Genomic DNA, 22038 nt, shown 5'->3' with positions numbered 1-22038 from the left:
TTCATTGTGCTTATGTGGAACTTGTACATTGAACAAAAGATAATCATTCTAACATAATGAGACTACTTTGTGGTTTAAAAGCAGGAAAGATGTGCCTCCGGGTAGTATCCTTTCACTGTACTTATTCAATCTGTATGCTAAGCAAATAATCTGAGAATCTTTGCTATATGAACGTTAGGCATCAGGATTGGAGGAAGACTCATTAAACTGTGATGTGCAGATGACACAACCTTGCTGATAGCAAGGAGGACTTGAAGTACTTGCTGAAAGATCAAAGACTGCAGCCTTCAGTATGGATTGCAACTTAATGTAAAGAAAGCCAGAGCCCTCACAGCTGAACCAATAGATGACATCATGATAAACAGACAAGAAGACTGAAGATGTCAAGGATTTCATCTTGCTGGATTTACAGCTAATGCCCACGACATCAGCCATCAAGAAAGCAAACAACATACTGCATTGGAGAAACTCGCCGCACAAGACATCTTTAAAAAACAAATAAGACCTCTTTAAAGTGGTGAAAAGCAAAGATGTCATTTTGAGAACTGAGGTGCACTTGACCCAAACTATGGTGTTTTCAATTATACGCATAAGAAACTGGATAATGAATAGAAAGGACCACATACGAATTGATGTGTTTGAATTGTGGTGATGGCCAAGGATATTGAGCATACCGTGGACTTCCAGAAAACCAAAGACCAAACTCACTGTCATTGAGTTGATGCTGATTCATAGGTACCTTACAGGACAGGCTAGAACTGCCCCCCCCCGTGAGTTTTGGAGATTAATACATATATCATTCCAGTCATGCCAAGCAGAATTGCTATCACAAAGATGTAGCTCGTCACCAGGATAGAAAGCCCTGGCTTTCTCCCTTGGAGCAGCTGGTGCTCTCAAACTGCAGACCTTGCCGATCACAGCTGGTGCTCTTGGGCGACCAGAAAAAAAATCTGTCCTGGAAGAAGTACAGCAAGAATGCTCCTTAGGATGCTATTAGGAGACACCAGTCTCAGGAAAAAGTAGCGGATCAGGAAGAGAAGGAAGGTCATCAGGGAGATGGATGGACAGAAACTGCAATGATGGGCCCAGACAGATCCTAGGGATGACACAGCACTGCGGTGTTTGGTCCTGTTGCATGTAGCGCTGCTCGCTGTAAATCCGATCTCAATCAGTGGCATCTAACAATTGTCTTCATGCTGCCCGGGATATAATTTATATGTTTAGCATTTTTAAAATTAAATTTTACTGCTTGCTGGATTTTATTTACTGGCCCCTATGGTGTAGTGGTTAAGCATTAGGCTGCAATCTGCAAGATCAGCAGTTCGAAACTACCAGCTGCTCCCTGGGGAAAAGATGGGGCTTTCTACTCCGGTACAGTCTCAATAAATAACAAAATCCAAATATGATAAAGGGAAAGGTATCAGCGTACATTGGGAACACCCAATATATACAAGTCTATGGAGGACAATTGGAGCCCAAAATCCATCTGCAGGGTACCAATTCAGATAAGGGTCTGGCCAGTAGCGGGAGGGGAACATCCTGTGAAGAGATATTGTAAACTTGATGAAGGTGGATGCCATTGCAGTATAAAATGATACCCAGTCAGTTGACCACCTTGACTCATCCTGAATGTGTTCTAGATTTAAATATTTCTCATTTTTTTCCACGATAGAAAATTTACCCCGGCTTACTTTAATATATTTCCAGTGGCCCATTTTCCCCCTTCAAATGACTGTTTCTGTTATTTTTCCCAGTTTATGAAGCACAGAAAGAGCAGATGCAGACAGTAACCGATGGTGGGGATAGGGGAACAAATAATACGGGAGGAGGGAGGGTGCACCAGAACTGATGGTGATCATGTATATACAAGTCTCTTTAAAAGTGACAACCATGTAAGTATATGATATTTGGATTTTATTATCAACAAAACTATTTGGGGGGGGGGGCGGGGAGTAAATCTCGGAAACTAGGGGCGGTTCTACTCAATCCTGCAGGGTCGCTGAGTCATCCATCATCCACTTACTGCTGATCTGCCCCGGGCAGAGACTGGGTTTTGTCTTTACCATCGAGGTTGAAAACCGAGGTTTCCATGGAATTTGTGTCATGAGGGCAGCTGCCAGAGCCAACGGGGAGGAGGGCGCGAGTTCCGACAGCCCAGGGCCCGGGCGGGGCAGGAAGTGGCAGCGCCTGGTCGAGCGGCTTCCGCAGCCGGCCCTCCCTCGTCGGCCCACTGGTCCCCCGCCTGGCTCGGTCATGCGCACTGCAGTGCAAGGCATCCGTGGACACGGGCGCCCAGAGGAGTGAGCTAGGGGGTTGCAGCCCGGCTGTCCGAGGGCCCCGCCTGGGGCTCCTGGGAGAGGCTTGGGGTTCCTGGAGCCTTGGCTGCTGCGAACTCCGGTGAGACCCCAGCTCCAGAGGCGCCACTCAGGGCTGGCTCCCGGGAGGCCCGGAGGCAACACCATTGTGCCTGTTCGTGGAACCTCTGCTCCTTGCACCAGCGTTTACGCAAGCATCCACTTGATGTCTGTGCGCTGTATGGAGCGCTGCGCTAGGCCTAGGAGCGCAGCTCAGGGAGAAATCGCCCAGACCCTCCAGAGTGCTGGAGTGTCCTGGCCACTGGCTACTCACGCGCATCTGCCTTTTCCATCAAGAAGTTCACCTCCATTTGTGGAATACCAGGTACGTGCAGGGACCAAGGAGAGAGGATTCCTGCTCTCCTGGAGCTCAGTGCTAGGAAACTGGCAGTAGACTGAAGTAGAAGAGGGAATGAAACGTGTGTTACGGTTGGGGACACAGTAAAGGGCCACTTTATCATGGGGACCCTTCATCATCATTGTGACTTAGGGGATAGGGTGATAGGGCTGGGATGGCCAGGGACACTGATAGAGAAGGTGACATTTTGCTCTGAATCTTGGGAATTTTACCCTATCAAAATTGGTGGCCATAGACTACAAGGCGGGTGGGGAAAACTTTGAGTAGCTAGCAGAGCGGTGGCCTGAAGGGTTTGCCAGGACCTTGAGTTCCTTGTGTTCTGTTTATTATTCCAGGGTTAGACTCCTGGAAAATGTGTTCAATAAATGTTTGTGGAGCGACAAGCCAGCAAAACTAGTGAAGACTAGGTCCTGCCTGGGGTGCCTAAAATTGCATTCTAGAATTTGAATTTAGCTCAGTGAGGAGCTAAGGTCCACCCCACCATCCCCCCCCCCCCTTTTAAACGCATGTTTAGGAGATGGGAATTTAGTGACTTACAGTGCAGGTCTCTGACAGCTGAAGGCAGTAGTGCCATCAAATAATACAAATGGAGAAATCCAGAGAGAATGCAGCTTTGAGGGGGCGCTACTTTAAGGGTGTGTTGAAACTGAAGTGCCGAAGAGGCCTGCAGGATGGAGGTGTCCAGCTAGCAGTTCAAGATGTGGGTCTGGAGTATGAAAGGTGAGTTGGAACTAGATACAGATCTCAGTGTTCTTGAGCTGGAGATGTACTGAAATTGTAATTGATGAGGTTACCACAAGGGAAAGTAGGGAGAAAGAACAGAAGAATCATGCTTCTGTTCTGCCTTTTTGTTTAACAGCACAGAAATGTAGCACAAACCCAAGACTGTGGGGCTTAAACATCAGTGTATTAATTCTCTTGATTCTGTGGGTTCCTTGAGCAGCCTCATTGCTGTGGAACTACTTACATGCCTGCATTTAGTTTGTGGGTCAGCTGGGACTAGCCTGCCGTGGGCATTGGTGCTCATCCACCTGACCACTCTGCCCGACTCGCTTGAGCTTCCTCCCAGCGTGGCCGATTCATGGCAGGATGCTAGGGTTACACAAGGCCACTTCCTCTTATAATATCATTTTTGTCATGTATATATTTTGGTGAGAGCAAGGCATAACCCAGCACAAATACAAAGGAAGGTTAAATAGACTCACTCCATCTTTTGATGTAAACAGTGGTAAGACCTCATTACAAAAAGTACTTTGGGGTAGGAGTTAGTCGGTCAGTAACTTCTGGAAACGGTTTACCCTCAAAGTGGAATATCCAGTGCGAGATAGATGCACAGTTAGAGGACTTGGAGAGAGTAAAAATCTGTCTGGGCAGACAGCCATTTGACTTCTCCATGGATAAAATAGGTATCCTCCTTTCCTAGCTAAAATGTATTCTGCTTAAGCACTCTTATAAATGTAATAATCCCTACCTCATAATCCACATCCTTTAGCTCTTGGTTGGGTACCTGTAGAATTCAAATTTATGCTTCTGATTACTTCCACCAATCATTTAGGCAAACAGGCTCAGCTTTTCAGTATGACCTCTTGTGAGGACAAAAATATTAGTATGTTGTTGAGTTTTGAGACTTGTAATATTCTTGTGTCACAGATAGTCATTTGGAAAAAGCTTTCTGAGCCCCAAACCACAGTTACATGAGCCCCGTTTCAGCAGCTCAGCTTACCATGCATGAAGCTTCAGGTCCTGCTCCTGAAGATGGAGAAGGCTTTGAGAAGGTGAAGGAGGAAGATCCCACCTGGGAGCAGAAGAGCAGCTCCCACACTCTGGAACTTTGCCGCCTGCGATTCCGGCAGTTCGGCTACCATGAGGCCTCGGGACCTCGCGAGGCTCTCATCCAGCTCCGAGAACTTTGCCATCAATGGCTTAGGCCAGGGACACACAGCAAAGAGCAGATGCTGGAGCTGCTGGTGCTAGAGCAGTTCCTGACCATCCTGCCCGAGGATCTTCAGGTCTGCCTCCCAGTGCAGCATCTGGAGAGTGGAGAGAAGGTGGTGACAGCGCTGGAGAATCTTGGGACAGAACATGGACACTCAGGACAACAGGTGAGAAGAGAATGTGGTGGTGATGGTATGAGAGAAGTAATGGAGAAGTGTTTGTGTTAGGAGCGCCTAATTATTTACTCTTAAACAATTTTAACTTATGGAAACATTGGGAGAATAATTTCTGCCCACACCGGTTTCATTACTCCTCGACATTTGCACAGACCAGTAGGGAAGGTAATGAGTGCCCAGGGACAATCTCTGCATTTTCGCCTCCCCCAACATTGTCTAGTAGTGGAGCTCAGGGATGATTTTGTTGATCAGTCTTACCTAGCGCACCCTTGGACATGGGCCTAGGGCAAGTCCTCCCGCTGTCTGCCTCGCTGTGCCTCTGCTGTGCCCTCTCCCCTTCTCTAAGGCGCTCTAGTGGAGCCATGGAGTCCCTACGACTTGGAATCAACTCAGTGGCAGTGAGTGAGTGAATGGTGAATGGGTTAGGCATAGATTGGCCTGCCAACCACACACAGGTGGTTCAAGCCTACCATTTGTTTCTTGGGAGAAAGCAAAGAGCCTCTGCTTTCTGTCCTTATGAAGATTTACAGTCTCAGAAACCCTGTGGGACGGTCCTACTCTGTGTCGTATACGGTCACTGTAGCTCGGAATAAATTTGACCACAGTGGGAAATACATGGGTATGTACACACACACACACACACACACACACACACACACACACACACACACACAGAGTCGGTCCTCGGTACTGTTGAGTTAACCACCAGCTTGTGGTGACCCCATGTGCAACAGGATCACTGCGATCTGTAATTTTCTGTATCAGTGGATTTTAGAAGTAGATCACCAGGCTCTTTTCATAGTTCACGTTGGTCTGGTAGCGCTGAGGAAGCATGTTCAGCGTTTGATAACAGATCAGCCTCCAGGGAGGGACAGGTAGTGGCTTCACAGGAGGCGCATGACCCAAGAACTGAACTTGGAAGGTGAGAATTCTGCCCTGAGCCATAGCTCTCTAGAAACTCATGTGTGCTTTCCCCCTGAGCCATGTGAGAGTTTGTTGGTGACACCATGCCTTGCTAATTTTAAACATTTCAGTACATACTTCCTAAGAACCAAGATAGGTCCTTAAATAACCAGAATGCAGTGAGTGGTTCCATTTAGGGGACTTAAAATTGTTACGATACTCTCATCCAAATTATAGTCCATGTTCACATTTTGCCACGTTTGTGTCAATAATGTCTCTTATTGCACTTCCCTATTGCTCCCCTCCCCTTAGCGAAACCCGGATAAAGCCTAGCATCACATGCTGCATGTCGTTGATGGATTTCTTTAAACCAGAACCAACCACACTACCATCAGGCTGATTCTAACTCATAGCCACCCTAGGTTTCCATGCTGTGAGACTATAGAAGCAGATAGCCTCATCTTTCTGCCTTGTAGTGGCTAGTGGGTTTCAACTGCTGACCTTGACCTTTCAGCTGGACAACCCACAGTTGTCCATCTGGAACAGTATCTCAGTCTATCATTGACATCGACATTTCTTAAGAGTATAGGCTAGTTATTTTATAGAGCATTCTTCAATTTGAGCCTGTCTTATGTTTCCCTATGATTACCATCAGGTTGTACGCTGGCAATTAGAATGCCCATTTGCTGGAGCAAATGCATCCTCGGTGCATCACCTGGGGAGACATGGGATGATAGTTTGCCGCATGACTGTTGATGTTAAGGTGGTATCTGTCAGATGCCTCCACCTCAGAACTTTCATTTCCCCTTTGCATGAGTCTGTGGGAGATGCATTGAGTGTACATACCCTATTCCCGTATATGCATATCTTATGTTCCTGAATGTATAGTATACATAGCCTCTTCTTCATCAGACCTTTATCCAAATTTAAGAATCTATCTGTTTTTTATTTGCATTTTTCTGGGCAATAAGTCTTGCCCATCTTAGTTGCCACTGTATCCTCAGCACCTGGTATAGGGCCTGTCTCTTAGTAGGTGTGCAGGTAATACTTCCCAAGTAAATGAAGGTCTTTATCTTGCAACCCTGTTACACACTCTGGCTCTTTAAAGAATTGAGTGGGTGGGGAGCCTTATCCTGTGTTCCCTGTGTGTGTGGTTGGGGGGGGGGAGGGCATGGGGATGGGGGGTGGGGGGAGGTCTCTAACTGCAGTTAGGTTCCGTTCCCTCTAGGATGCCTTTTCAAGGTGACCCTTTGTCTGCAGGTCTCAGTCCACAGTCAAGGGCAGGATATGCATCTAGTGGTGAGTGAATATCAAGCACCCTCTATGGAGTGTCAGTGTCTCCAGCTGCTGCCTGGGGTAACTTCCCTGAAGTGCGAACCTCCAGACTGCCACTTGCAAGAAGAAGTGAGTGGTGAGTGCCAGCGGGTGACCTTGCGGCGAGGCCGCCAACTGCCTCACAGTCCTTTATGTGGCCTGAAGTTTTGTTGTTTTTGTGTTTGTTTTGTTTTCCAGCCTGTTATCCATACACGTTTTTAAAAAGAATTGTAGAGTGTTAAAATTTAGAAACCATCTCATCCAAAGAGCATCCATGACCTGCCCAGAGTCAGCAGCCACTTCCAGAATGTAAATCATCTACCCACTGACCCAAACCCAGGAAGCTCTCTTCATTTCCAAGAACATTTCATATCCTTAATAAAGCAAAACGCCCCCATCGTTAAGCCCATTCTGACTCCTCGGCGGCACGCTGTGTCTGTCAGCTCAGCTCTCACAGCGGCCTTCTCAAAAGTGGCTGCAAGGCCCTAGAGCAGTGCCACCTCCAGTCAGGTGGGCGCCAACCTCTGACTTGCAGGAAGACGCTCCTTGATTTAAAATATCGTATTGCGTTTTTGCCGCACGTTCTTGTAGCAGCTTAGGCTTTCTTTCGATAGTTTGGTGCATATAATTCATTGGCCTTGGTTCCAGTTCCCACATACTTATTTCTGTTGTGGTTGTTTCTGTTCATCTTGCTTGGCCTAGGGTTCATTTGTAACATCGGGTTTTCTTTAGGTAATTATTTGGAGATGCACATACTCGGGGTGTTGTTATTTATTTTATCAGCAAACCTTTTATTTGACGGAAAGTCGACCTGTTGGAGTGGTTTCATCCCTAAGTTTAAGGAGCCTCCTAGAGCAATAGCTGTGGGGATTCCTCTAGTCTCTACCAGTCCGGTTAAGCCTGGCTTTCTTGTTTTTAGGAATTTGAGTTCTGCTCTACGTTTTCCCATCATTCTATACAGGACCATCTATTTTGCCCCAGGCTGCAGTGGTCCCTAGTAGTAGACAGGCACCATCTAGTTCTTTGGGTCTTAAGGTAGGTACGACCATGGTTTGTATGGACCATTGGTTCCCAAACGTACTTAGTCTACTGCCCCTTTTCAGAAACAAACAAACTTAGAGTCCCGCTGGCAAGGAAAAACATTTGTACTATGATCCATAATCCACAATAAGGTGTAGGTTTCTATATTTGTAGTCCCTTTATATTATTTCAATGAATGCCCCCTGGGAGACAATATATCCCACTTCAGATATCAAAACTCCTCCACTTTGTGTCTATACTCAGTTTAATTGCACCTTCAGTTGCTGCAATACTGTATTCAACTACTCTTTAAATATATAGTATGACAATACTAGAAAATTGTAGGATGATTCAAATTAGTCAAATATCTAGAGGTCTGGTGTAGACTATTGGCCCTTGTGTTAGGCTGGGTTGTCTAGAGAAAGAAAATCAGAGACGCTCATCTATGTACAAGAAAAAGCTTTATATCAAGAAGTAGTCTTCTATCGAGATGGCATCCCAGCCCAGTCCAACTCAAGTCAACAAGCTTGATGAAAGCTGGGGACCTCTTCAGACTCGTCAGTGGTGCAGAAAGGTGAAGCAGGGTGCTGGAAGTCACAAGCCAGGGTGTGCAGAGCTGTTTGGTCAGTGGAAATAAGGCAGGTCAAACAACCCAGGCAGACACAGAGTCTCAGCAAGCAGGAAAACAGAGGGACTGACTGAGAGTTCCCAATTTCTCCCTTATAAGCAGGCCACACGCCTCCCAGGAGGCATCATCAGGCTGCGTCCTAATTTACAGATTGGACTCCGCCCTCCACTTCCATACAATTCAAGTTGACAAAGTCATCCAACCACCACAGACGACCATATTCCTCTACTCGAGTTTCTTCATGGAATCTTTGGCTTCCTTCTTTCTTTGTCTTTTGAACATGTCTCCTCATATCTCCTCATATCTTGCCACCCCCTCCCAAGTGTTCTGGAGAATCTGGTTAAGGTGCTACATACAAAAGACTTGTTATAGGCCAAACCCCTCTGTACCTTCCCTTCTGCACTCATCTCTGTACGGCTGCAGGGTCGGCTTGCTTAGGGAGTATTGGGTGGATGGAAGGAGATGACCCACTGGAGTCTGGCTTTAAACTTCCAAACAGGATATTGGGACTTGATCATTAGAATGTGTGCCATAGGAGATTGAAGTGTTTTTGTATTTTTTTTTAATAAAAAAGATTTGTTTATCCCATCTAATCTTTTTGTTTTACACATCATTGTAGGCAGGGGTTTATGGTCCCGTGCTCCTTTTTAAAAACAGTGTTCCTCTTTTATGACAAGTACTTCCACAACTTTAAATGATTATTGCTTTACGTTTTAAAGTCTTTTGAAGAATCCACAGTTGTCACCTTTCTGTTCTGTTTTTGAGAAAGCACTTTTTTGGGGGGGTATTTCTGTTCCTGGCTTTTTTTTCTTTTCTTTTCAGAAGCAGACAATGGTTTTGTATCTTGTGTTTTTTGTTTTCTTTTCTTCAGACAGTTAAGAGGATTGGGGCCACTGATTTTTTTTGTGTGCTCTTTCCTCCTCAGCCCAGGCTTCTTTGCCCCTCCCTGTTCCTTGGGTTGCTGGATGCTCTGATTCTCATGCCTGGGGACAAGCTGACTGGTTAGGGGAGAAGGGTTGTCTAGGACTATCATGTTCTGTGTAATAAACAGGGGAGGCACTGCAGACCCTTTCTTGATTTTCACAGACAACTTCTGATCCAACTGTGAGAAGCAGGCATTCGGATCCACTCACTGCATTCTTGAAATGGAGACGATGTGGAACTTGGCATTTTTGTGCAATCCATCTTGTTCCATATAATTCCTTTCCCAGTGTCTCCAACTCCTTTAACACACACCTCGTGGTGCACAGCTGTGTCTCAAGTATGAGGGAGAGGGACCGCTGCTCCCACAGCTGCATATGGCCCTACAGTGCCGCCTGGCAGAAGGCGAGGGCAGCTGGCAGCAACTGGTAGGGCTCTCAACCTACTGCACTTGTCACAGAAGAAGCCGAGATGCTTCTGGTGTGTTTCTGCCTCGTGATCTTCATGTTTGGCCTCCTAGACCAAACCAAAAAGATTATTTAGAGCAATTATATTTTCTGTGTGTATGAGGGTGGTACTGCATCCCGTCATGCAATATGAGATTTAGAAGGAAGACCCCTGAGGACGTTGGTTTCTTCAGTCTCCTAATGCTTGACTGCTGATGCTTGGTGCTTACTGTCAAACGCACTATGTGTTTGGATATGTTGACGGAGGAGTACAAGGGAGCATGGGACGTCATCAGTTCATTGCAGCTCATTCCCATTGTCTTCTCTTCTGTCTTTGGCAGTGGTAGGAGTGGTGGATCCGTGTGGTGTTTAACATGAACTTGCATATATGGGAAAATATTCCTTTACGTCTTTCCTAGGCTTAACTCTGTTGCTCGCCCAGCTTAGAAGGAACTTAAGGAGCAAGCACAAGGCCCGATCGGGCCTTTGTTCTCACAGATTCTCCATTGTCTTTGTCCCTTTTACTTTTCCCTCCTTGTTGCCTTGTCTTTGCTCCCTTCCATTTCTGTTGTCGCCCTTTCCTGTCACAACTCATAGCCCCTTCTTTGGTAGTGGGCTTGCTTCCCCTGTCGAGTTGGGTGTGTGTGCACCATGGGGGAGGTAAGTAGTAACCATGACTAGGGACACAGCTGTTATTTCCAACAAGCTTTCTTCCAGCTGCACAGTGCCTGGTACTATGCAGACACCATCACTGTTTGGATTATTGTTGATTCCTTTGGGACCAACAGCTCCCAACATGGAAGATTCACACAGGTCCTTTCAGGCCATGGGTAATAGCTCCTCCCTTTCATCTCTATTGCCCTGCTCTTTTCATGTTTCTCTTTTTTTGATACCTTTCACCCAGGTGGCTCATCTTTCCACTCTCCACTACCTTTCTTCCATCCCTTTCTTTGCTTAATCTTGCCTTTATAATCAGCTCCTTTCTCCCCTCTCATCCTCCTCATCTCTTTTGTTTTAACTTTTCCTCATGTGTGGTAGTCCGTTACTGTAAAGCACCTCATAAGTTCATGAACTTCACACAGTTTTGTGGGTGGGAACCCCTGAAGTTGTAGAATTTTAGAATTACTGAGAGAATGAAAATAGTTGTGACACTTTGTTGCAAATGATAAGATCTGAGCGTGTAGGAACATTGTCTTCTTTTCATCTTAGTTCTTGAGTGTCTAATAGACAGAAAGGTTTTTGAGGCCCAATCCCCACATAGGGCATTCCTAAAGCATCAGTGTCTCACCCAGGATTCTCATCTCCCTTCACAGAGCCTGCGCCCCAGCAGCCAGGTCTCCAGCAAGAAACACCTGGAGACAAGGCAGCAGTGACTGTGTTTAACTCAGCCAAGTTGCAGGTAAGCAGGATTGTCGGACCTTCAATTCAGCGCTCTCCCTCCCCTGTTTTCTTAATCACCTCCTGACCTTTGAGAGAGCCTTGTTTCAGGTGGTACAATCCCTCCTCCTCGACTTGCTACAGAACATCCCAGGCCATGTGCACATCCCCCAAAGAGCTCTTACTGAGTCTGTGCTACCGCCACATTCTGCACTTTAGTCCTGGGGAGAGAACTGGAATTCAATTATGGATTATGGGGCTAAGGGAGGAATCAGTCACCTGGTTTCATAAAGGGCCCCTACTTGCTGATGCTTAGGGACCGACATCTGGCTTTTGAGATCTCTGTAATTTCCCTCACACAAAAACGAGGGCTTTTTCTCTCACCTGTACCTCCTCAGAGTTCAGAATATGCCCAGTTATTACTTGTGATGATGATGAAATTTTGTACGTCCAAGACAAAACTTCTTATCTTTTAACAAAATGAACTGTTTCTCACACACACACACACACACACACACACACACACACACACACACACACACCTTTTTAATTCTGTCACCTTTCACAGTCACTAAGAGTCAGAATTGATTCAATGACAGTGAGTTTGGTTTTTCATTCCGTGAGAAGGTCAATCATTTTCCTAGTTACTTAGTTTTTAAAACAATGTTAAATCACTCTGTCTCACCTAAGCCCTCTGGCACATTCCTGCAAGATCAATTTTCTCCAGTCTGTCCTTTCATCAAGCCTGTTTTGCTTTGTTTGTATCGCCCGAATATTTTATCTTCCTGAAAAGAAATATACAGAAAACAAAACCTACTTTTACATAGATTTTTAGTATATGTGCTGCCAAAGCGAGTACTACATATATATATTTTTTGAATCAACAGTTTCCTTAATGACAATATGATGGCAATACCAAGAAAAAGAATTTAATTTTCAAAAACAGTATGTAGTTCTTATACACAACTAGGCCAGGAGCAATTACAAAAGAGTCATTTGTTTGTACTGATGAATTGTCAAGTTTAGATTGAAGAGAAGCATTAAGATCAGCATTCCAGGAGGAGGAAAGGGCACAGTGGAGGAATCTAGTGTTGCATCCAGTAACGAAAGGTCAGACAGTGAAGGAGGAAGGAACCCTCGGTGAAACCAAGCTGTTGGTGGAAGTAAATGGCAGATGGGCAAAGGAAGAAACCACGGAGACAGCACACGCTTTAAAATGAGCTGAACGTCTCAGTGCCCAAACCCTTGTCTGCTTGCAGTGTGTGGTGGGTTAGTGTGTTAGTCTGGGTAGACTAGAGAAACAAATTCATGGACACACTCATGTGTATAAGAAAGAGCTTTATATACAAGAGCAAGTGAATATTGAGAAAACATCCCAGCCCAGTCCAGATCAAGTCCATCAGTCTGATATTAGCCCATATGTCTGATACCAATCTATAAAGTCCTCTTCAGACTCATGAACCACATGCCATGTCAGTGAATGAAGGAAGATCACAGGCCAGTGGGTGGGAAATCTTGTGGATCCAGTGGCGGTGGAAGCATCTCAGCAGTGGCAGGGGTCTCTACGTGGTTCCTCCAGCTCAGGGCACTTGAGTAGTTCCACGTGTCTTGTCACTCGTAATGTCTCCCAGGGAGTGAGCCTTGTCAGTAGAGAGTCTCCAAGGGAGTGAATCAGTGCCCTGCCTCCAAGAGCTATTTATCTCCTTCATGCCTCCAAATATGGACATCAAGTTTGTGGCCTGATTGACAGGCTAAACGCCACCCCTTCGCTCTTAATCCTCAAATTGACACCAGATGATGTAGCTACCACAGTTAGTGATGAGACACTGAAGCAACATCATGCACAATGAAACTCCCCTGTGTGTTGAACTAGGCATTCATTCTGTAACAGACCAGGCACTGTGTTCAACGTCAAGCAGTGAGAAAAAAAGGGTTGATTGAGAATGAAATAGGAAATTGAATGCTTAAGGAACATGAGAAACAGAACCGGGAGGAGGAGGTATGTGGACGAACTCTCAACTGCTAATGAGTTAAGGAATCTGGGACCCTGGGGCTCCTGTTGAGGAGACCTTCATGTTCATAATTTAGAAATGCATTTCAGTCACATTCTCCTAAACAAAAATTATTCCCCATGATGTTTCCCCATAATAATGCCAATTTTAAGGTGCTCTTTGCAAATATATGATCACTTAATTTACTTTGGAAGGTCAACTGCTTGAAGGCTATCTACCTGAAGGTTATCTGCCACCAAAAGCAGTCAGGCCATCTAACCCTAACTACTGTGGCCTACTCTCTTCTGATAAGGATCCTAGATTATTCCCCTGAAGAAGAGTTCAGAAATCGAAGGTCAAACCAGTTCAGAGATGACCAAGATTACACTGCCATCTTAGCTCTGGAACCTCCCATCTTGTTACATGTGTACCTTGTCACATGTATGCCTCTAGTGCTCCCCCTTCCTATTGCATGTATCCCCTAGCTCACTCCCCTCATGTTACACACATGCCTCTAATACAGTGGTTGTCAACCTTCCTAATGCAGTGGCCCTTCAACACACTTCCGCATGTTGTGGTGACCCCCCCCCCCCCCACTAAAAAAGTATTTTTCTTGTTACTTCATCGCTGTAATTTTGTACTGTTATGAATCAGGCAACCACTGTGAAAGGGTCATCCAACCTCCAAAGGGGTTGCGACCCACAGGTTGAGAACCGCTGTTCTAATACAACCCCTCCTGTTACGCATGTGCTCACTGTGGCTTGCATGTCTGAGATTATATAAACTTGTGAGAGAATACATTTAAGCCTTCATTCTGGTTCTGGTCAACATGGAAGAGGTGGGTCCTTGCTTCATGTCCCTTTAATTTACCCCTCAAGCACACAACACCCCCTTGGATTCATTGGGTATAGACACTGGTACCTCACAAAGGAAAGTCCACGCAATAGACCTTTGGGGGTCAATGCTAGACAAGAAATCATAGGCAACTCCCGAAATAAGTCCTATCCAGATATAATTTTTACAACCTAGATATCTCACTGTGCTAGATTAGGAATATTTAAAACAGCCATTTTAAATGAGACTCGTGAGAGCTCTGTGCCTACCTTAGGTTCCAGGTTTGCTCAAAGAAGTCTCAGAACGCCTTTATTTTCTATTGATACTCAGTTGAATTACACTTTCAGGAGCTGCAATATGGCTTTGAAGTACCCTTCAAAGACATAGTATGAGGGCACTAGGGAAATACTCCATGAATATTGGGCATTTAAGAGACAAAAGGAGCAGATCACTCCTTGAATGGGAGGGACCAAGGGCATCTGATTGCTCTTAAAGATGGGCATTCTTTAGCTGGATACTGAGTAGCCAAGTGCCCTTAGGAGACAACTTTCTATGAGCATTTTGATGGAAGGAAGTTGTGGAGCTCTCTTTCTGTCTGGAGAATGCGTAATTAGCATTGTACCTCTCTCAGAATGGAGCAGGTCTTCCACATCCTGTGGTCAGGAATGTAGAGATTAGGGTACCTACACTCTTCCAGGTCCTCAGTTTTCTCTACTGCAGGGTGATAGTCATTGGCAGGAGGTGGCAGCATCATTATAACTGAAAAGGTTTCACTAAGTTAGCACAGTACCCGGAGTGGTTCATGTTACTGGTCTATAGTGTGGTCTTCAACACTCTTCATTCCCGGACCCCTTATCCTTCCCACATGGAAACACAAAGAAGTCGTTTCTTTTCAGGTATTGGTGAAGACTGAAGAAGCAGCCATCCGGACCCTTGCCCCACAGGAAGGGCCACATCTGGGTCTAGCTCAGAAGAACCTCCCTGGAAACTCAGTACAGGAGAATGTGACCAGCCTCAGTCTGATGCGTAAGGACAGACCTTTGGCCAGTCCCTCCCTGTCTGTACCCACTGTCTTCCATCATTAGCTGGATAACTCCTTGTGTGCCCCTATCTTCTACAGGCCCTAACCCTTTCTTCGCCTCCTCTAGCCTCCAGACACAGCTCAGTCCTTACTTTCTTTTCTTCTTCTTTTTTTTAAAAAAAACTTTTTATTAGGAGCTCTTACAGATATTATTACAATCCATGGTTCCATTAGATCAAGCATAATTGTACAGTTGCTGCCATCATCATTCTCAAAACATTTTCTTTCTTCTTGAACTCTTTGATATCAACTCCCCTTTATCCCTGCTGATCCCACCCCTGAACCTTTATTATATTATTATAGTTATTATTGGATTGTTGTTGTTGTTTTTCTGCCATAACTTACACCATCCAATGTATCCCTTCACCTAAAATGTTGTTTGTTCCCCTTTAGTGGACAGCCCCTATTCTTTTCTGCTCCTCTCAATTGATTCTCCCAGCTTGTTGATTCTTGCTATCTTCTCTGATCATCCCACTATATTCCTTGACTTCTTAGCAACTCCTCCTTTGCTCCCCAATCAAGGGTGATATGTAACTTATGGTTTGTAAACATTCCATCATACCCGGAAACCCTGTGTTCTCCTCTACCTACTTTCCTGTAAAAGAGCTTTTCTTCACACCGAGGGTGCTACTGTACATGTGGAATTTTTTACCCAAATGTACTTTTTCTTGTGAGATCTTCTCCTTAGCTGGACCCTGGTGACCCCTTTTAAATCTCCCTCTCTTTTTAAAAAAACATATAATTCATGGACCATGCAATTCAATGGGCTGAATATATTTCAGCAAGTTGTGCACTCATCGCCACAATCAATTTTAAAGCACTTTATTCATTTTTGTACTCATTGTTATTAGTTCCCCCTCTTTCTCCCAACCTCCCCTGCCGTAACCCTAAGAAACTATTAATCTAGTTATAGGTTCACCTATGCTGGATTTCATATAAATAAGGTCATAAAACCCCCACTCCCAAACAAAATAAAACAGAAACCTCAATCTAAAACAAAGCAGAAAATTATAAAAAGTACAATAAATGCAAGATGAGTCCAAAGGAAAAATTGATAACATGTTAAATTTTAATCTATCTCAGCATTCATTGATTTCCTATGTGCTTTGTTTGAGGGCAAAGCTGTGTACGTCCCTAGTCAATGGGCATAGGGGATTCACCAGGGCTTCACGTACATGGCGACTCTGCGAATGGATTTTGAGCTCTCACTCTGCAAAGCTTTCTGCAAACTGGGTGCTCAGAATTTAAACTCTAATACAATTCCTGCCGCTGATTTTGCATTTTAATGTTTAAGATGCTTGGATCAAATAGGTTGGTGTGCTTCTTCCATGTGGACTTAGCTAATACGTCACTTAGATGGCTGCTTGGTTTAAGGAAAGCATTTTAGACCCCAGACATGAATCTTTCTGAGAGCAGGGTGCCATCTGATGTCTTTACCACACCTTGCTGTTGTACCACCTATATCTTCAGGAATCCTTTCATGGGGGTAAGTATTGAGCACTTAGTTAGGGCTCATGATAATGTGAGAGCTCATAATCCATTCATACTTCTAAGGTTGATAGATACACCTGTTCTAATTTCATGGCAGAATTATCAGCCTTATGAAAGATAGTATACGTATGCTCCATGCCTTTGGTAATTCTAATAAAAGTATCATTAAACTAACCAGTGGTATAGACTTTACAACATTATTGCGGTAAGGGGAATATTCATATATGGGAAGGTGTTTTTAGACTAAAATACACGAGATATGTCCACTATACGTATTAAAAACTTTAAGTGACTGAATCATGTTTAAGAAAACAATGAGAGGAGGGTGGGTTGGAAAGGGGGAACCGATTACAAGGATCTACATGTGACATCCTCCCTGGGGGATGGACAGCAGAAAAGTGGGTGAAGGGAGACGTCAGACAGGGTAAGATATGATTAAATAATAATTTATCAATTATCAAGGATTCATGAGAGGAGGAGTGGGGAGGGAGGGGAAAATGAGGAGCTGATGCCAGGGGCTTAGGTGGAGAGCAAATGTTTTGAGAATGATGAGGGCAATGAATGTACAAATTTGCTTTACACAATTGATGTGTGGATTGTGGTAAGAGTTGTATGAGCCCCTAATAAAATGATTTAAAAAAGAGAAAACAATGAGGGTTACACATAGAGTAGAGAGGTCAATAAGATTCATTCACTATGGCAAGACCATGTCTGTAAAACTAAGACACAACTTCTAAAGCTAAGCACATAGGAAAGTGGCAAATACATGGTATTTTTTTTTTTAAACATTTATGGTATTCTTAAAGTGTCTATTATTGGGTAACCTTAAAGGCAAGAGGTTTGAACCAAAGCCAAAGGACTTCCAAATCCACGACTTTGGATTAACAATCTTCTTCTCTCAGTAGGGTGTAACAACTTTAAGTTCAAAGTATATTCGTTCCTTTAATATGCATTCAGTGTGTCTAAGGTAAAGTCTCGTTCACTTTTGGGTTTTCCTATTTGGATCCTTCTAATATGGCATATGTTGTATGCTGTATACCTGGAGAAGACGAAATCTAAAGATCAGCCACCTCTAATGTGGCCCCTGAGTCACTGAGAGATAAAAAGAAAATCAGTTAAAAATGCAGGATTAGTCATATCACATAGGATGGATTCTCCCTAGGGGATCATAAAATCACTTCATTGTCTTTCAATATTGTGTCACATTTTGTTTGCTTGCTAAGACAACAAACACCTAGAACTCTTGTTGATTTGTAGTTTGATTTGTTTTAATTTGGAACACCCTATGTTATTTTTTTTTTTACATCAGGGCCCAGATGACATTTAAATCCTTATTTTTTTAGGTGAAGAGAGTGTGACCGATGATGGATTGTTTTATACAAAGCAGGAAATGGACCCACGTGGGGGAACCCCCGGACTACCCAGCAGGTGAGTGTCATGGTGCTGAGCAGAACTAATCTTGGAAGTGGACAAAAGAATGAGAATGGCATCAAAGGGCCCTAATGATCAGAAGCCTGCTTTCTTAGATTTTCCACATCACAGAAAGAACGTGTATTAGACAGGGTTCTCTAGAGAGACAAACCAGATTGCTAGTAATTATATATAAATAGATTTATAAAGATATATAATTCAAGAAATAAACCGTTAAATAATATACAGATAGATAATATAAGAAATTAACAGTTAAATTATAAAGCAGTGAGACACTAGCAGTCCTTCAAGTTTTGAGAGCTGCCAGTTGCCAGTCCCCTTCTGTAGCGAGAGCTGGGCTATATAAACCCAGGCAGCAAACAACAAGGCAGGTCCCCAACTGTCATCAACTGTCAGTCCCCAGCTCCAGAGATGAACATTCCAATCGTGTGGGCTTAAAGGGACCTCAATGTACAGCGACACAGTCCACAGTCTAGACATCCCACAGGTAGTGTACCCCTTTAAACTGAGGCACAGAACAACCAAGGCAAGGCTCACCGAGCCATTTATCCCTCTGCCCTTCAGTTAATCCTAGTTGTGTTTATCGGCCAGACTGGCACAATAAACTATAGCAGAGCACCACTCTCACTCACCTCGGTGGTGACAGGAGGCCCCATGCTAAGAATGTGACCTCTCAACTTAGAACTGTTCAAAACTACTCACTTGAAACACCACCCTGTGTTGTACCCAAGAATCCTAGCCTGAACTCAACTACCCTGCATGATCACTCTTCACTGGGCAACCTTTTTTTGTCCGGAAGCCAGAAGGCTGAGAATTTAGAATCAAGTGTGGGCTTCTGGTGAGGCTGACATGACAGTTAAGGAAGAAATAGCAGACTTGGAAGAGAATTTAGGGAGAATAAGTATAGAGTGTTGTCAACCTTCATTCAAGAGAGTCCTGAACAATAACAACAACAACAAAAACATCAAAAGGCAAGTAGATGGTGGAGAAATCAAAGTTAGTAATTGATGCTTAGTAAGTGTCAGTTACAATGGATGAATGACTGTGTAACAGAGATGCTCCTAACGTGGAAAGGCCGGGACAACAGCACCTCAGTGGACTGATTTCTGGTGGAGCCATTAATTCCTCCAAGACTTAAGAGAAAAGGAGAAAAGAAATAATGTGATAATAAGTCTGATGATCAGGACAGTTGGGGATTTATATTAGCATTTGTTACTCCCAGGGAAACAGGGAGATACATTTCAACTAAAATACCTTGAAGTTTAAGAAGAGAAATGAAGCTTCGTAAACGTGGCGAGCTCTAGGCTGAGAAGGGTAACTAACCCTCAGTGACTGCCCAGTGATGTCTGGAGATTAGGAGTGTGGTCACTGTGCGTGCTGGGTGCATTCAGCCCCGGGGACTGAAACTATGTCTCAAGGAAAAGACATTTGACTGTTTCCTATGACAATAAGTCTGAAGATAGTCTGTTCCAGGTTTATGCAACAGCTCACCCCACCATAATGGAAGTAATAGAGAGCCATTATTAATACGTGACATGTAAAATAGCCATTTCTTGTGCACGTGTGTATAATTCACTTAAATAATATTATGAATAGGTATTGTTTCTTAGTCTTTTGGTCAACATAATCTTTTGAGATACATCTATATTTCCAGCTAAACTTTGATTCCTTTGTTTATAACCATTCTATGGCACCACATCTTGTACATCTACCATGTTTTTCCTATCAGCTTCCCCAAAGATGGTCACCCAGATTGCCTCCAGCTCCCTGCCAACATGGTCAGTGCTATAGTACTGCTCCTCAAATAAGCCCCCTGCTTGAGAAATTCTTTGGGAATAAATACCCAGGAACAGGATAACTAGATAATAGGATATGATTTTACTAAATTTAATTTAGTTGTGCTAACCTGACTTCTATACTCGCGGGACAGTTGGTGAAGCTTCCTTATCATCACTTATCCCCTCTAGTATGTGGTGTAATCTAGTTTTCTGATTTGGGGTCCAAAGTCTTGCTCTCTTCCTGTACTGTAACACTAAAAATATTGGTTTATTGATTTTTTAACCACATGATGACTCTGCAGCTCAAGCTATTATGACTTTGTTTAATGCAGATAGAAGAAGAAAGGTATCTTGCCTTATTTGTCCTTTTTTTGAAATCATAAGCCATTCAAAAACCCTCAACAGCCTTTCCCTTATTCTCATTGTTTGAAATTTGGAATCACATAGCCATCCTAGCTATAAAGGAGGCCAGGAAATTGCATATCTTGCAAGGGGGAATGGGATTAGCATGACTGATTTAGACCAATCATAATTCATAGCTTGAGCTTGGCTACATCAGTATCCCAAACAGAATCTGGTTGGTGATAGAGAGGAAAAGGGCAGAGGATGTTGGCAGGAAGATGGGAGTCAGCTGTGGTGTGGAGCATATTATTGGGTATCTGATTTCACAGGATGTCACAGGCCAAGACTAACTGGAGGGAGGTGTGGGTAGAGATTTGGGTTTGGAAAATCAAGTGATGAACTGACAAGCAAGGAGAAATCAAAGAACACTCGTATAGAGAAGACTTTGAACATGACTGGTCACATGTTTGTGGACTATGTGGGCATAGGAAAGGAACAATGGGAAATGTACTAAAAGTGAGACCCTTCTGAGGTATGCTTGGAAAACAAATTCACTCATAATAGAGTCCCTACCCTTCATCCGGGAGCCCTGGTGATCCAGGGGTTAAGTGCTTTTCTGCTAGATGGAATTTTGAAGGTCAGCAGTTTGAATCCACCAGCCGTTCTATCAGAGAACTATGTGTCCATCTGCTCCTATAAAGATTACAGCCTTGGAAACCCCATGGGGAAGTTCTGCTCTGTCCTAGAGAGTCAGTATGCGTTGGAATAATGTGATAATGGTTTGGGGTGTCGGCTTTACCCTCAACAAGTCACATGAGACGAGAGATGTTGCAGATAAGGAGACTCAACTGCAGTGCTGTAGGATGCAGTGTCCTTGTTGCTACAACACAGCATGCAGTGGAGGCACCTGAGACTTGAAATCAGAGAAAGGAGATAACATCTAAGACAGGACTCGATAAGTAAGTAGGAGTTTTCTAGAGAAAGTTGAAAGAGGCAGAAAAATGGCATTACAAAGACCTAGAGAGCACAGGAGAAGAACTGGGATAGAGTGGAGTCGCTGGAACCAGGGAAGAAGACAGTTTCAAAGACCAAGTTTCTGCTTGAATAAATGATGGGTCCTTTTTGGAGTCGGGTGAGAAGTCATATTTTGAATTGTCAAGGACTGGGTAAAAACACTGACAAGGGCGAAGGCTTTGAAATATTTGGAATTGGAGAATTTGGAACAAAGGAGAAGAGGAAGTGAGAAGGATTTCTGGGCAGTATTGAATAATTTAGCTGACGTTGTGGTTCCTCATGTTTTAGTAGTGTCAGTCTACTTGTATGATTTCTCTGGCAGTGTTCATTCTTGGGTGAAGAACAGAGAACACCAACAATAATGTAGACCTGGTTCTGGAAGTTTTGCTGGTCAGATAATACAGATAGATGCTGGGGCCGAGTAGTTGATGATTCTGGTGCAAGAGGGCCTGTGGTGGTAGATCACAGGGTCTAGACCAAAGGAGAGAGGTGTAACCAGGAGAGAATGGAAGGACAAAGTGAAATGGAAAAACAAGTATGGGTGAAGAGAATAAAGGGCTTTGAGTGGAAAGGCATTAGGGATAGAGAATGAGTTATTGGGTCTAGATCGCATCAGTGAGTGGAAAGGGTCAGTGTAATAGCAG

General features: G+C 44.1%; 1 protein-coding gene and 1 pseudogene across 5 annotated transcripts in view; one reads left to right on the top strand and one right to left on the bottom strand.

Annotated features, from left to right (window-relative positions):
• The first annotated feature begins 2044 nt into the window (after positions 1-2044).
• Positions 2045-22038, top strand: part of PGBD1 (piggyBac transposable element derived 1) — a 63863-nt gene continuing 43869 nt past the window's right edge. For 3 of the 5 annotated variants that reach the window (XR_012780032.1, XR_012780031.1, XM_075532589.1), the window contains exons 1-6: positions 2045-2679; positions 4363-4814; positions 6987-7137; positions 11369-11454; positions 15154-15283; positions 18173-18257. Coding sequence is in view for 3 of the 5 variants with exons in the window: in XM_075532589.1 (XP_075388704.1) it covers positions 4407-4814; positions 6987-7137; positions 11369-11454; positions 15154-15283; positions 18173-18257 (860 nt within the window). In the remaining 2 variants the exon portion in view is untranslated. The remainder of the gene's footprint in view (positions 2680-4362; positions 4815-6986; positions 7138-11368; positions 11455-15153; positions 15284-18172; positions 18258-22038) is intronic. The other 2 variants (XM_075532581.1, XM_075532599.1) reach the window with 2 other exon arrangements.
• On the bottom strand, positions 9395-10372 carry LOC142429850 (rRNA-processing protein UTP23 homolog pseudogene; annotated as a pseudogene).

The sequence above is a fragment of the Tenrec ecaudatus genome, chromosome 1, assembly GCF_050624435.1.
Source record: "Tenrec ecaudatus isolate mTenEca1 chromosome 1, mTenEca1.hap1, whole genome shotgun sequence".
Classification (NCBI taxonomy): Eukaryota; Metazoa; Chordata; class Mammalia; order Afrosoricida; family Tenrecidae; genus Tenrec; species Tenrec ecaudatus.
Note: the sequence above shows the minus strand (reverse complement) of the source record. Positions and strands in the feature narration are given on the sequence as shown.